The sequence below is a fragment of the Solanum pennellii genome, chromosome 4 (genome assembly GCF_001406875.1).
Source record: "Solanum pennellii chromosome 4, SPENNV200".
NCBI classification, from domain to species: Eukaryota; Viridiplantae; Streptophyta; class Magnoliopsida; order Solanales; family Solanaceae; genus Solanum; species Solanum pennellii.
This window is the reverse complement of record NC_028640.1, coordinates 75,212,069-75,226,287: the sequence shown is the minus strand read 5'-3', so window position 1 is coordinate 75,226,287 and position 14,219 is coordinate 75,212,069. Positions and strand designations below refer to the sequence as shown.

The 14,219-nt window shown below is 31.5% G+C and overlaps 3 protein-coding genes across 5 annotated transcripts; 1 reads left to right on the top strand and 2 right to left on the bottom strand.

Moving 5' to 3' along the window:
• Positions 1 to 553: 553 nt before the first annotated feature.
• LOC107018029 (3-ketoacyl-CoA synthase 4) lies at positions 554 to 2,623 on the bottom strand. The gene has a single exon (XM_015218371.2). It carries the CDS (start codon positions 2,460 to 2,462, stop codon positions 909 to 911), a length of 1,554 nt encoding a protein of 517 aa, XP_015073857.1. The 5' UTR covers positions 2,463 to 2,623; the 3' UTR covers positions 554 to 908.
• A 4,622-nt stretch (positions 2,624 to 7,245) lies between these two features.
• Positions 7,246 to 12,025, top strand: LOC107015539 (maf-like protein DDB_G0281937). 3 transcript variants are annotated; one of them, XM_015215852.2, is made up of 10 exons: positions 7,246 to 7,399; positions 7,508 to 7,579; positions 8,322 to 8,396; positions 9,131 to 9,214; positions 9,583 to 9,663; positions 10,331 to 10,400; positions 10,476 to 10,567; positions 11,264 to 11,305; positions 11,396 to 11,476; positions 11,673 to 12,025. In XM_015215852.2, the coding sequence occupies exons 1-10, from the start codon at positions 7,373 to 7,375 to the stop codon at positions 11,742 to 11,744; spliced, it is 696 nt and encodes a 231-aa protein (XP_015071338.1). In that variant the 5' UTR covers positions 7,246 to 7,372; the 3' UTR covers positions 11,745 to 12,025. The 3 variants fall into 3 exon arrangements, with proteins under 3 accessions (XP_015071338.1, XP_015071340.1, XP_015071339.1); XM_015215854.2 differs by lacking the exon at positions 9,131 to 9,214; XM_015215853.2 differs by lacking the exon at positions 9,583 to 9,663.
• A 494-nt stretch (positions 12,026 to 12,519) lies between these two features.
• Positions 12,520 to 13,240, bottom strand: LOC107015541 (protein RADIALIS-like 3). The gene is made up of 2 exons (XM_015215855.2): positions 12,905 to 13,240; positions 12,520 to 12,752 (listed from the first exon to the last, which is right to left on the bottom strand). The coding sequence occupies exons 1-2, from the start codon at positions 13,159 to 13,161 to the stop codon at positions 12,728 to 12,730; spliced, it is 282 nt and encodes a 93-aa protein (XP_015071341.1). The 5' UTR covers positions 13,162 to 13,240; the 3' UTR covers positions 12,520 to 12,727.
• Positions 13,241 to 14,219: the final 979 nt, after the last annotated feature.

The following is a 14,219-nucleotide window of genomic DNA, read 5'->3' as shown; positions in this document are numbered from 1 at the left end:
ACACAAAGAACTTGGATGAATCAACTTGTGTCTGTTGCTGCATCATTAAGCAAGGGATCTCAACTTTACAACAACGGTTACAATCCATCTACACTTTACAGAGACATCCCCTGCCTAGTGCATTCCATATGCAGATTTGAAACACCATTGCAGCCAAATGTGGTTCTCCCTGCCTGACTATACTGGACAACAAACAAACATCAAGCAAGCCTAGACGTTAGGTACAAAATTAAACGAACAAAAAGGTGAAGAGAACATCTAAATATTATTCGCAGATCTTTAAGAGTACAGTTTTTTCAAAGTCCTAAATAAGTCATTGACAGTCCAAACACAGACCATCTCGCTTAATAACACCATAGCGGGTTTACAGTATTACTAAGACAGCCTCCAGAACCAGGTACTACTGAGAAATCATAAGCAGTACATTGTCATGTTAATCACAAACCTTATGTCTCACCGAAGGCCAGCAGCAATAGATTAACAGGATTTTCTCTTAGGACTAACTGGACTGAACTCTTGAGGATGATAAAAGTATATAACATAGATAAGCAAATAGAAAATGATGAACATGCCATTTATGGAATCATTTCACTAACAGTGAGAAATAACAGTGCGTGTTAGCAACTTGAATCCACTACTCATAAGCTCAGTCATGAATAGATGTTTATCAGGAAAATAACTACAATAAAATAGGAATTGCTACATATATGAAGTCATACAAGTAATAGATTGAAATGGTACAACACAAATTAGCATGAGGCTCTAAACTAAGAAAAGGACAAAATGATACTTGACTCGTGAACAGAAGTAGAGCATCACTCAGCTTCAAGAGAAGAGGCGCCATGATGTACACTGAAGCAGCTACAGATAGCCAGCCTTTAACTTGCCTAATCATGATCTCCACAGTGTTATGACACTACTTTTACAGGATACCTGTCGATACAATCCTCCCAGGGACCATCGGGAGAAGGCTTTACATTTCGTAGTGCCTGCCAAACAGCACTATTACATTTAAAGCCACTTCCAAATGCAATCTGCCAAACTTTGTTACCTTTCTTCATTCTTCCTTTGGCCTCTATATACGCCAATTCATACCAGATAGAGCTGGATGAAGTATTTCCAAAGCGGTGCAGGGTCATTCGAGATGCCTCAACGTGAACCTGTGTCAGCTGTAAATTCTTTTCCAGCTCGTCAATAACAGCCCTTCCACCAGCGTGTATGCAGAAATGATCAAAGGCCAACTTGAAATCTGGAATGTAAGGCTTGATATGCTTATTGAATATTTTCTTAATTATCAGAGAACCAAAGAACAGAAGCTGCTCACTGATGGGTAGAACAAGAGGACCCAATGTAGTGATATTCGTCTTAAGCGCTCCACCAGCGATTGCCATGAGATCTTTTGACAAAGAAACCCCAGTTTTCCCAGCATCATCCTGTTCTTGGTAAACACAACGAAATGCCTTATCATCAGCCCCACGATGTGTCCTAACAACATGAACAAGCTTATATTTCGCCCTTCTTCTATCCACGGACTTATTAGACAGCAGAACAGCAGAACCTCCGACTCTAAACAAACAATTTGGTATCAACATGGACTTCTTATTCCCAAAATACCAGTTCTGAGTAATATTCTCAGTACTAACAACAACAGCATAGGTATTTCTGTGCACTTGCAGCATGTCCTTAGCAAGATCAACGGCAATTACACCAGCACTACAACCCATACCTCCCAGATTAAAACTCCTTATATTACCTCTCAACTTATACTTGTTCACAATCATAGCTGAAAGCGATGGAGTCGGATTGAACAAACTACAATTCACAACAAGCACACCTATTTTCTTAGGTTTCACAGAGGTATTAGCAAACAATTTATCCAAGGCACCAAACATAACTTGCTCAGCTTCTTCCCTCGCAGCCTGCATAGAAGGCTGCGGAGGAAGCTGATGCATAGCCTCAGGAACATAAGTTTCGTCCCCGAGGCCAGAACGTTCCAGAATCTTCCTCTGAAACTCAAGCGACGACTCATCAAAATCACCGGTGAGCCGTGAATGCTGCATGAACCGTTCATAGGGAGCCTTGAGATGCTCAGGAGCTTTATAACAAGAGTAATCAATCAAATAAACCGGCCTCGGCCGAGTCATGATGTAAACTGTGGATCCGAAAACCAAAACGGCGGAACAAATAATAACAGAGACTAGATTATACTGTAAATGTAGCCATAATTGACGAATATCATCAGGATTCATTTGTGAAGCTTCAATTAAAATCACAGCCATTACAGGAATCAAACATAGAGTCAACAAATGAGAGATCAAGTAATGGTAACCTAGTTTAACGTACTTTAAGTTTACACTCTGAAGGAAATCCGGCAACCTCCTACTCTGCTGGATCTGAACTCCGACTGGCTCACCACCACCGCCTTCCGCTGTGTTGACTTGCGTGCCGGTGGCTCCGTTCATGGCGGCGGTGAAAAAGAGAGAGAATAAATAAATTGGGGAAATCAAAGAGTTTGAAAGGCTCTAAAACCTCTCTCACTCTTCTTCTTCTTCTCTCTACTATACTACCACTGAAGCTGACTTTTTGGAAATTGCAATTTAGCAGAAAGATTCCATTACACGTAAAAACGCTCTGCTTTTATAATTGTACAACTTCACATCCATTTTCTTTTTTTTTCTATTAGAGGTCGATTAAATTTAAATTTGTATTAAATAAATAACTATAGTATTTTCATATACAAAAAGTTCAAATCTGTATCAATTGATTAATGATAAAGAAATACTTATAAATAATCTCTTTTTTTTTTATCATTTATGTTCCTAATTTTATTACATAGAGAATTACATTTTAATATTTGGAGAAAATTTATAGATAAAAGAAATAAAATATGTGGAAAAAATAAGAAGAAAATTCAATTAAGAGGTATTATATAAAATATTGGATCTTGAAATTGTATTATTTCTTGTTTAATGGTGAATGTTTATATTTTGATTCGAAAAATTTAATAGCTGATGATAAGACTCATTTTTTCCCTTTGCACTAGCCAATTCAAATCATACTCAATAACAAAGATTTTTTTTTAATAAGGTGAACTTTATCTTTCCTATAAATTCACATATCATATCGAATAAAGAAGTAATTATTCAAACTTTTCGAAGAGTTAAGATAATGAATAACAAACCTTTAAAAAAGAATAGATCAATTTGACTCGAATTTTGAACTTAATCTTGATAATAATATATAGATATGGACAAGCAAACTTTCAAATTTCATCTATATGTAACAATTTGAGTTACTCTTGACTCATTGTATTTGAGTATTTGAGATTTAATAGATAATATGTATGAGTTATTTAGACTTACTTTCTGAAATGAATATAGATCTAAATAAATTGAATATAGACGAAAATCAATTTTTTTTATAAATTATTCAAAATCAGATAAAAAGAGAGAAGATTACGTTATGCCAACGATGAGCCTACAATGTCATAATCATTTATATATGTAAAATGAACAAAATAGGCTAAAGATGGAACAAAAATATTTATGTGATTGAACAGATCTTGTTCGATTGTTTGTATTGTTATATAATTATTATTTTTTATATTATACATTGTTGGGCTGTTATTAGTATTTTTTTTTTTATTTTTTTGCTTCCTATGGACAGATGTGATGAAATATTTGAGCATGACATCTGTTACCTAATTAATATTAATAAAAATAAAAATGGATTATGTCATACATGTCCACAACATGCTGATTTTGTCACATTAATATTGTTGAATTTAATGACATAGTAATTTTCTTATCGACAGACTGTACAGATATAGTATTATGGTACTATCAATTATAAATATTTCACTATAATAATTGTATTTTTTATGAGATTGATTTTTTATGCCATATGTTAATATTGCTATAATATCTTTTACCTAACATCTTTATAATAATTTACCATTTTTATAGAAATAGAATCTTCAAGTTTACTTATCTAGAAATTTTGACGAAGTCTATTCATACTTTAATACACTAGCTCTATAACAAATAATATTGTGTTTTTATCATTAAAAAGATTTTTTTTTCATATATAGAATGCGTTTAAGTTTAGTATCTTGACAGTAAAAAGTGAATTTTTAACATTTTTTTTGTTTATAACAATCAAATATCATCTACATATCAAATATTCTTACATAATAACTAGTTTCTATAGCATAGATATGGAAAAAAAGACAAGTATACTTCCAAGCTATCGTAAATAGTACGTAGATATTCTCCGTCATATTTTTGGGACATTGATGCCCCTATTGTCCAAAAACTAGAGCATATATGCGCTTTACTCTAGCGGCTAAACGGGGACACGTGGCGCACCTTATCCATCGATCTGATATTTAATAAATATTGAATCGGTGGATAAGATTATGACACGTGTATGTCTGTTAGTATAAAACGTATTTATGCTTTAATTTTTGGACATCAGAAACACCAATGTCCCAAAATTACGACGGATATATCAATTTATAGAGAAATTTTGTTCTATGATATTTAAATATATGAACGATTATTTAAAAAAAGTTTGAATCTCCGAAAAATGAAATATTTCAAAAGTTTGAAAGTCTTAACACGGTAACATATTATTTTATTTGGAAGAAGAAAAAGAAAAGTTGTCAAAAGCTGAATTTTTATCTTTGAAACATTTGCAATTGAAGAAAACATGTGGTTTAACATTGAATCAATCAAAGTGAAAGGTTTGACATTTATCTATCTAGAAACATCAAAAAAAATATAATCAGATGTTATTTAATATTGTATTCATAACTATAACAATATCGTCTGTTTGAATTAAATTATATCAAAATATGATTATATTATAAAAAAATATCATACTATAATATAAAAGTTGATTCGACATATAATTGTACTATAAAAAAATGATATTATAATATAAATGTTGATCCTTAAAATAAATTGATTATTATAGTCTTGAAACTAAACGAGCATTAATCACAAGCTAGATTTAACTTCCAAGAGTCAAATACGAACAACTAATTAATATTTATTATTAGACAGCAATAAGAGTTGACCATATCTTAAAGAGATATAGTATAGTATATAAATATAGTCTTGTTTTATTTTAACAGCTATTACAAATTAATTACTTCGTTTCCATAAAGCAACCAATGAAGAAATAAAGAAATATTTTCTTTAATTTTATGATGGAGTAACTAAATTTATAATAATACATGTGAAATTATTTGCATGGTCATTCTTTTTCTTGCAAAAATATCAACATTCCGATTATTAAATTAGGTATTATTTATTTATTTTTATCATTCAAATCGATTCATATACTTAAATAACCAATAAAACTTATTTATGTTATATCTAACTAAGAAAGATATCAAATATGATTACCAAAGTTGTCGAAATAGGCTTAGCCCATGGGGCCGGTCTAACTTTGACCCGTTATTTAAGTAGGATTGAGATAAGACTTTTACAAGTCCATCTAAAATTAGGGCTTATAAGTCTAATTCATATAAGTCTTTAGCTCTTGAAGCTTAATCAGGGTTGGGATGGGGTCGGCCCACGGGCCAAAACTATTCATTTAAAGGGCAAATGACGGAAATCACATATATTTAGGTAAAATTGTCATTTGTGCCTTATAAATTTATAATTACAGAAATCCCTCAATTGATACAATAATATAGGTTGATACATTAATCTGATGCGCGAGATACATTAATCGTTAAGTAAGATACATTATATTTTATGCATGATATACTAATCTGATGCGCGGATACATTAATTTGATGCGCTAATACATTAATATGATGCGTGAAAATGGAATTTTGGGAATTTGCAAAACTAAAGAAAATAATGGTAATAAGAGAAATTAAAAGTGGAATTTCTGTTATTTTTTCTTATTTAAATGGTAACTTACAATAATCTTGTTACTATATGAGTTAATTATATAAATGCACATTATGTTGTAATAGTATGAATCTTGATACATCTAGTTACATGTATCTCAGGATACATGGACTAAAAATTAGATTAATTTGTTCTAGATATACTGTACCCTAGAGGATTTGCATGTATCTAGGATATATAGACAAATTCCACGCCCACATCTTTCTCTCATCTCACTTACCACTTCCTTATCTCGATTGGGTATCTGAGATGCATCACACCAGAAACATGTATCTCGCATATCTTGAATCCGGAATGCATGTTAATTACATTATCTGTAACAGTTCTTTACTTGGGATTTTGCTAGTGTTATTGGAATAATACCATTGTTTTCCATATGTAATTTGAAAATCTTCTCATTTTCTTGATGTTATAATTTTTTAAGTTTGAAAAAAAAAAAGGACTAGCCCGCTCCATCCTTCGATTCTTATAGGATTGAGTATTTTTAGATCCTCCAATGAAGGGTTAACCCGTCCTAGCCCTTCAAATTTCTTTGCTTGTGAGGCTTGAACCGAGCGGAACTGAATCGACCCTTTTTGACAATTTTAATAATTAGTATTTAAAAAAATTAACAACAAGTAAAATTAATATTACATAAAATTTAAATAAGCATGCAAATAAAGTTGTTTAAATTTGTTTACTTAATGTGGATTATTATTATTATTATTTTGGCAATAAAAGATGTACTTAGGCAACAAATCATGTGCTTGTCATTACAACCAAAGAAAAAACATATACTTCGCAATAATTAATTTTCTTGTTATAATCCGTTGCAGTATCAATATTGTAATCTTTGATTATTAATTCACCAAATTAAGTGTGGAAATCATATTATACATCCAAATTTAAATCATGATTTTCAAAATCGTCCTTTTAACAAATCAAACTTTTATATTTGTATTGTAATTTCAAGATTAACCACGATAATTCAATTCAAAATTCACTGCTTTGCATGTATTTTTTTCAATTTTTTACATGTACGATTTTCAAAATCATTCTTTAACAAATCAAACTTTCATATTTGTATTGTAATTTCAAGATTAACCTCGATAATTCAATTCAAGTGCTTCTTTTCAATTTTTTACATGTACAAGTAATTAGTCAAGTTTGTATTAAATTAAACATACATATATTTATATTCTACTTTACATAATACATACGTAAAACACAAGTTACCACATAAAATACTAGTACACAAGATGTATGTATAAATTTACTTAAGTTTATATAAATTTAAATATTTATTTGTATTATACGCTGTTTACGTATTATGTCTTTTTTTTCTTCTCTTATAAGTTGTAAAAAACGGGTTAGGGCAATTGACCCGTTTCAAATAGTAACATTTCCTTGTGTAAAATTCTCTCCAATCAGACTCCGGCGTTAATCCGTTCACTCTCCGGCGAAAAATGGAAGCCAATGCTCCTCAGTTTAAGGTAATTCTTTCAGATTATGAAAAATATTCTTATTGTACTCATAGTGAATCGAATTTACTAATTTCTCAGTTCAATTATTGAAATCCTTTAACTCGTTTTTGTTTTTAGCTAATTTTGGGTTCATCCTCTACTGCTCGGAAAAAGATTTTAGGCGACATGGGATACGAGTTCACAACCATGGTAAATATCGAATTACTTATCAATTAGTTGCTGTTCTGTATGCATATATGATTGAATAAGCTCCTGCTCAAAGTCATTCTAATTGATATATGGTTAATAAGTAATAGATTGATTCAGATACTTATTTGTTTGTAGCAATATCGTTAAGTGATAATGAGTTGGTGTCACTGAGCTTAAATCGAATTATGAAGATCCATAATGTATATATCATTGAATAATAAATGTTTGATTTCGTAGACTAAAAATGTAAGAACATGTAACGATACTAACAAGTAACACATTAAGGAGCTACTCAAACATCACTAATTAGGACATGAAGTTAATTTGAGTTTCGACAATAGCACCCGAACTCAACAGGTTAGGTTTATTATTATAGAATTAATTTCAAAAGCAAGTGTCAGCTATTGTACATAGAAGAATAAGAGATGCAAATTTACAACATAATTCCATCATCGAACTAAAGCAGCAATTAGTTATTATGATATATTAATTGAACCAATGCCAAAAGCGAGACTACCACTGACCATCACCCCCAAGTCTCAAATAGTCGAGAGCAACACATTCTTGGGCCCTTAGGTGCTTGTTGTTGTTATTATTGCTAGGTGTTATAACTCTATATAAACGACACATATCATGTTTGGTGGTTTCACTGAATGTTAGATAAACAGAGATTCATATAGGAACCCCAACTCGATTGAGTTTTATTGGTGGATTAACAGCTTAGCATGTTCTTGTAATATAGTCTGCAGATATTGATGAGAAAGCTATCCGGAAAGAAAAGCCCGAAGATTTAGTTATGGCTCTTGCTGAGGCAAAGGTTTGTTTTCTTAAGAACTAGTGCTAGTCCACACATCTCTGAACATATTTTTGAAGTCATTTACTGCTTTGAATTTGCTGGGGGTTTATTCATTTTTCATTTACTGTCATACATGACACCGTTGTGATTTTTTCTTGTTTGTGGCATTCGTTTTTGATTTATGAATCACTGTATGCAATTTGTGATGCTTTTCTTTTAGAGTGTCTTGTAGTGATTTCAACCGTTATCTTAATTTTGGTGTTGATGTTATTTGTAAAAGTGCTCTATTACCTATCTTGTTGTGATAGTGTATCTGATTTTTAGGCAAATCATTTAGCCAGCGTTTAGACGTAGATTTGGTTGAAACTTGAATTAAAAAGTTTTTGAACTTGTGTTGAAAAATAAATTTTGGAAGTTAAAGTTGTGTTAGCTTGCATTTTTCTTGAAAAGAGTTGAAGTTTGTGAGTGGAAGAAATTGTTTAGCCAAAAAACTGTCCCCGAATTAGATTTTTTCTTCAAAAACTGACCAAATACCATCAACAAACAAGGGGCAAAAGAGCAGCCCAATGCTCAAAGCATCCTACATTCACGCAGGGTCCAGTGATGTTTTCAATTTTTCTTTTAAAATCTATGTCCAAACGGGATCTTAGGTTCTATTCCTCGTCTAGTTGAGTTCTTCACTCTGCCTCATAGTATAATTGAAGCCTTGTTTTGAAATGCTTAACTTAATTCCATGGAACTGCATTCTGTGTCAGGCCGATGCTATCATATCAAAATTTCGAAAAACTGAAAACCCTGAGAAGGTTCTCAATCCAACGATTCTGGTTGCAGCTGACACAGTATGTCTTGCCTCTTTTGCCTTTTCAATCTCCCCACCAAAAGTTATTTTTCTGTCTTCTATTTTATGAAATGAGACCTATAGTATGTTATTTCTGCCCGCGATTTTGAATGACAATAAAATTTTCTGCCTTTTATTGTATTGTTTTTCTTGCTTTTATGCTTTGTACCGGTCCTTTTCTGTTCTTTCAAAATGATTCAATTTCTTGTTGGGATATTGGAGGATAATTGTGATGTCCACAAGCTTGCATAATTTTACAGTTTTTCTTTTTTCACATGATAAATTCTTTGCATTTATTGGACTTTGCTATATAGTTTCAAAGCATACATCATAATTGGCATTAACCTGAATAGCTGGAACTATAATCAGGCAGAAGCCATCATACCAAGGGTTTCAATTGGAGAATCCGAAGGGGATGCCGAGTCAACACTTCTAATTACGTGTGATCAAGTATACTTAATTTCTGTTCTTCTCATCGTTTACGGTTAAATATCCGTTATTGACTTACTATAATGTTTTTTACCATTACATCATCTTTGTTTTCATTTCGTTTTTCTCCCAGCTAAAATTTACTATGTTACTTGAGGTGTTTGGTTCAAATATAATACCTGTCTCATCTTCTTTTGAGCATAAAGTGGTGCCTTTTCAAAGAGCTAATCTAAATTATACAATCCTTCATTCCTTTTGCATGAATTGATAACAATATTTCACTGAGATAATACTATCTTCCTTCGAAGTCCATTGTCAAGATTTGACTAGTGTAGAGCACTCAACGGTTTGACGTAGTGGTCAATGAAGTGGGGAGAACTATGAGGTATCATGTTCAAATCCCAACCCCAACCCCAATGTAGGGAAAAATACTAGGTGATTTCTTCGTATCTTCCTAACCCTTAGTGGGTAGATTTATCCATTACCTGTGCGGGTGGGAGATAGAAAGTATAGTGGAATTGTCGGGGCGCACACAAGCTGGCCAAGCACCACCATCATTAGAAAAAAAAGGAAGAAGATCTGATTGGTGTCTAGACATGTACTCCCAGTATTCTCTGTTTTCTGCCATTTATTGATGTGTGCGCTTTTCTATGTTAATGATCTTATCCTAACTTGAAATGATCTGGAGGTGGTGGTCTATGAAGGTGTGATCAGGGAAAAACCATCCAGTGAAGCAGAAGCACGTCAGTTCATGAAAGGTTTGCCATTGCTTTAATCAATTTCTTACTATATTAGTTTTATAATTCTGCTAGTCTTACGCTGTCAACTTGCAGATTACGCCAATGGACAGGCAGCAACCGTGAGTTCTGTTCTTGTCACGAACCTGACAACAGGAAGCAGAAGAGGAGAGTGGGACAAAGTCGAGGTACCTCTGTTGATTTCTCTCATTTTCAATTATCAAATGGGTCTATATGGCTTTTTAGTTTTAGTTTTTTTCAATGGGTTTGTGTCTACTTCCTATCTCAAATTGTTGCAATGCGTACCTCTTATTCTAAATCTTGATAAATAATAGTTTAAAAAGTTCAGCAGTGATGAATGACTTCTACGCGTTGGGTAGGCTTATTGGATACTTCACAAGGTTCCAATTCCCAATAGCCATTCAATAGATAAGTTATGCAGGGATGATTTGGTGGAGAGTAGAAGTTGGGTGGAATTGGAATTACGTATTTGTATTTGTGGACTGAAGAAAAAATCGATAACTCCTGAAATGATGTTGAAATATTGATGACACTCTACAAATTTCTCTTTCCCACATATTCAATACCACATTCTTAGCTTCTCAAGATTATTACATCTAAAAGCACCTATTGTCAATGATCCTGGGAAACGTTGTCCTATGCTCTGCTTAGCTTAATCAAGTGTTTTAAGCGTGTTACCGGAAAGCACAAACGAGTGGTAGATGGACCTATTGAGTTCTTCAACAATTTATTCAGATATCCACAATATTTGCTGAGTCAAATGTGTACACGAACTGCTTGAGCCTTGAGATGTTCAGCATAATCGCTTTTGTTTTTATTTTTCACTCATCTAGGAAGAGTAATGACATTTCTTCTGATTGCAGATTTATTTCCACGACATACCAGATCAAGTCATAGATAAACTGGTATAACTTTCATCTGAATTGTTAGTTATTGATCATATCAAATGATGGATGCTGTAGTCTCTGTCTTACGATCTTTTTTTTTCCCATCAGATTGAGGAAGGGATAGTTCTTTATGCAGCTGGTGGCTTGATAATTGAACATCCTCTCGTTTTGCCTTATATTAAGGAAGTTGTAAGTGTTACACCATCACCTCTCTCTCTAATATAACCCAACGTAAATCATAGTCGTGATGGTGTTAACATTTGTTTGTTTGACCCTTTGCCTTTATAGAGACCTAAACTTTTAGTACTTAATAAAGTTCATCTGATATCGAAAAATCTGCATAATATTAATACCATATTTTGCAAAATGTTTTTTATCTGGGCAGGTTGGCTCGACTGATAGCGTGATGGGTCTCCCAAAAGCTCTCACCGAAAGACTTATAAAGGAGGTTCTTTAGTATGAGTATGATCCTGCTCCTACTTGAATGAATTCGCGATCTATAATTTTGATATACGCTATTGGAGCTGAAATTATCATTGATTGTTGGCACTGGATGTGCCCTTTAATGAATCCTCGTTAAAGGATTTAGATTGTATTCGTTCCAATTACCAGACTCAATATTGTTACTCATGTTACTACCTTCATGTGGTATCATCTAACATCTCTTTAACAATCAACTCCTATAACATTATGATGGATCTAAGTGTTGACATATGTTATAACAGTATTTCACTATAACATTCAGAAAAATATGCAAACAAATGATGTCATTATAGAAAAAATTAATTGTATAGTGATAATACAATCTATTTTTATTAAGATACTGTTCGTTAATGCAACCAAAAAGAAATTTTGAAAAACTTTTTGCATACTGTTGTTTTTTAGTAAGAAAATTGATTCGTCATTCTATTGAATATTATCACTAATGAGCATTCTCCTCCACTGTCCAGTATTAACGAAAACACCTATTAGCGGTAATAAATAAGTATTATTAAAAAATTTTATTGACATTAGTTGATTGTCATTAAATTCAATGTCGTTTTAGGTTTTAGGGATATTTACCAAATGTGCTAAATGTCACCAAAAATATATATTTAATAGTAATTAAGTTATTATCATTAATTAATTACCATGAAAAAAAAATTCTTTACGTATAAGATTAACACATTACATTATGTTTCAACAATATTTCGCTATAACATCGGAAAATTTAAATATGCAGATAAATGATGTCGTTATAAAAAGATTACATTTGGAAACGTACTTCGTACATGTATATATAGTTGCTCAAAGGAAATTTAATACAATGAAAAACCAAATTTAAATACCTAAATGTCTTTTCAAAAAAAAGCAAAATCAATTATATCCTTCTCTTATTATTAATTATTAATATAAATTTACTGCATATTATGAGTTCCATTAAATAGTCTCTTCTTGCATTCATTGGAGCTTCAAATACTTCAGCCTGTCAAAAAAAATATAATGAACGTGTCATAAATTGTAATTATGATATATAAGATAAATATAAGTAATCGTTTATAAAATCGAAATTAATAAGTCAGATTATCTGATACAACATGTTTAAAATACATCGACTATTGTTATAATTTAGTTTACCTTTGTTCTTCATCCATGAAATTGTAGCCTTTATTATTACGACCACCATTATAATTAGGTAATGGAATATTTCCAGACTCGATACGTTTAATATCTTCAACAAGTTTTTCATAGTGATTTTTCACTTCTTCTTCTGTTTTTCCACCAACTGCATTGGCTAATTTACGCCACCGATCCGGTGTATCGGTGTCGTAAATGGCCAATGCATTCTCAAATAACTTGTTTTGATGATGACTCCACGTTGAATTTGTGGCCATATTTGCAAAAATAAAATAAAATGTATGTAATAATAAAAGAAAATGTAGAGAAGGTTTTGGTGTGATAAAAAAGTTTTAACATATTTGTTCTATTTATATAGCAAAAAAAAAATCATATAGGAGACAGAATATGGTGGGCCGGTGAAGAAAATACTCTTTTTCTTCAAAAAAAAAATTAAATTATTTTTGAGTTTGATATGTTGTTAATGATTTAAAAACCAGAAGAAATTTTGTAAATCCAATATGGTTTTATTTTCAACTAGTAGTAATTAATTAGCTAATTAGACATGGAAATGTGTAGATTTATCAGTCGTTCGATTTTTTCAAAAATGTTATCGTAATATTTGTATCATATTCTAGAAAAATGCATTACTTTCATAAAGGATTCGACGACCAATACATTGTATAGTATTTTAGAAAGGAAAAATCTTTTTGGCCAGAATGATATTTTATCTGTTAAATATTTTCATCCTTTTAACTTAAGTACTTCTTAACTAAAAATTTTAAAAAAGATTCGTTTATTTTTTTTAAAAAAAAAAATTATAATTTCTGATAAAATTCTGGCCAAAATTTCTGGTCATTTAGCACTTTCCTTTTGGAAAAGCTAGAGAGCAATATTAAAGAAATACAAATTCAAGCTTTATTTGTTTTTATTAAGATTAAGACGTTTAAATCTAAATAAAGATATGAATATAAAAATACATATATACAAATACACTTAATTACTTTGGGAAAACATTTTAGCCATGTTGAAATTGAGACATAATGATTTGTATAAACGACGATAACCATCTAAATTTACTTAAAACTGAGATATAATTATTGTATAGACAAAAACAACGATCTAAATTTACTTGAAATTGAGACATAATTATGGTTATTAGCTGAAAATACTGATAACCTAGACAAAGTTTCCTTAATCCAAGAAAAGTTGTACTAACCCCATAATTAATGTTTTTTTTTTTTATAAAAATATTATTTCAAACTTATAGCTACATTCAAGTAATTCATGGCATTTCTTAGTTGTAACGTAAAATATAAGTGTACACTTTTCAATG

Bases quoted from the DNA above. Each gene is read 5' to 3' on its own strand.
- LOC107018029 (XM_015218371.2), bottom strand. From the start codon at position 2,462: ATGAACGGAGCCACCGGCACGCAAGTCAACACAGCGGAAGGCGGTGGT.
- LOC107015539 (XM_015215852.2), top strand. From the start codon at position 7,373: ATGGAAGCCAATGCTCCTCAGTTTAAG. The intron at 10,401-10,475 runs GTTTGCCATTGC...GTCAACTTGCAG, and splicing joins AGCACGTCAGTTCATGAAAG to ATTACGCCAATGGACAGGCA. The intron at 11,306-11,395 runs GTATAACTTTCA...TTTTCCCATCAG, and splicing joins ATCAAGTCATAGATAAACTG to ATTGAGGAAGGGATAGTTCT.
- LOC107015541 (XM_015215855.2), bottom strand. From the start codon at position 13,161: ATGGCCACAAATTCAACGTGGAGTCATCATCAAAACAAGTTATTTGAG. The intron at 12,753-12,904 runs GTAAACTAAATT...TTTTTTTGACAG, and splicing joins TTCATGGATGAAGAACAAAG to GCTGAAGTATTTGAAGCTCC.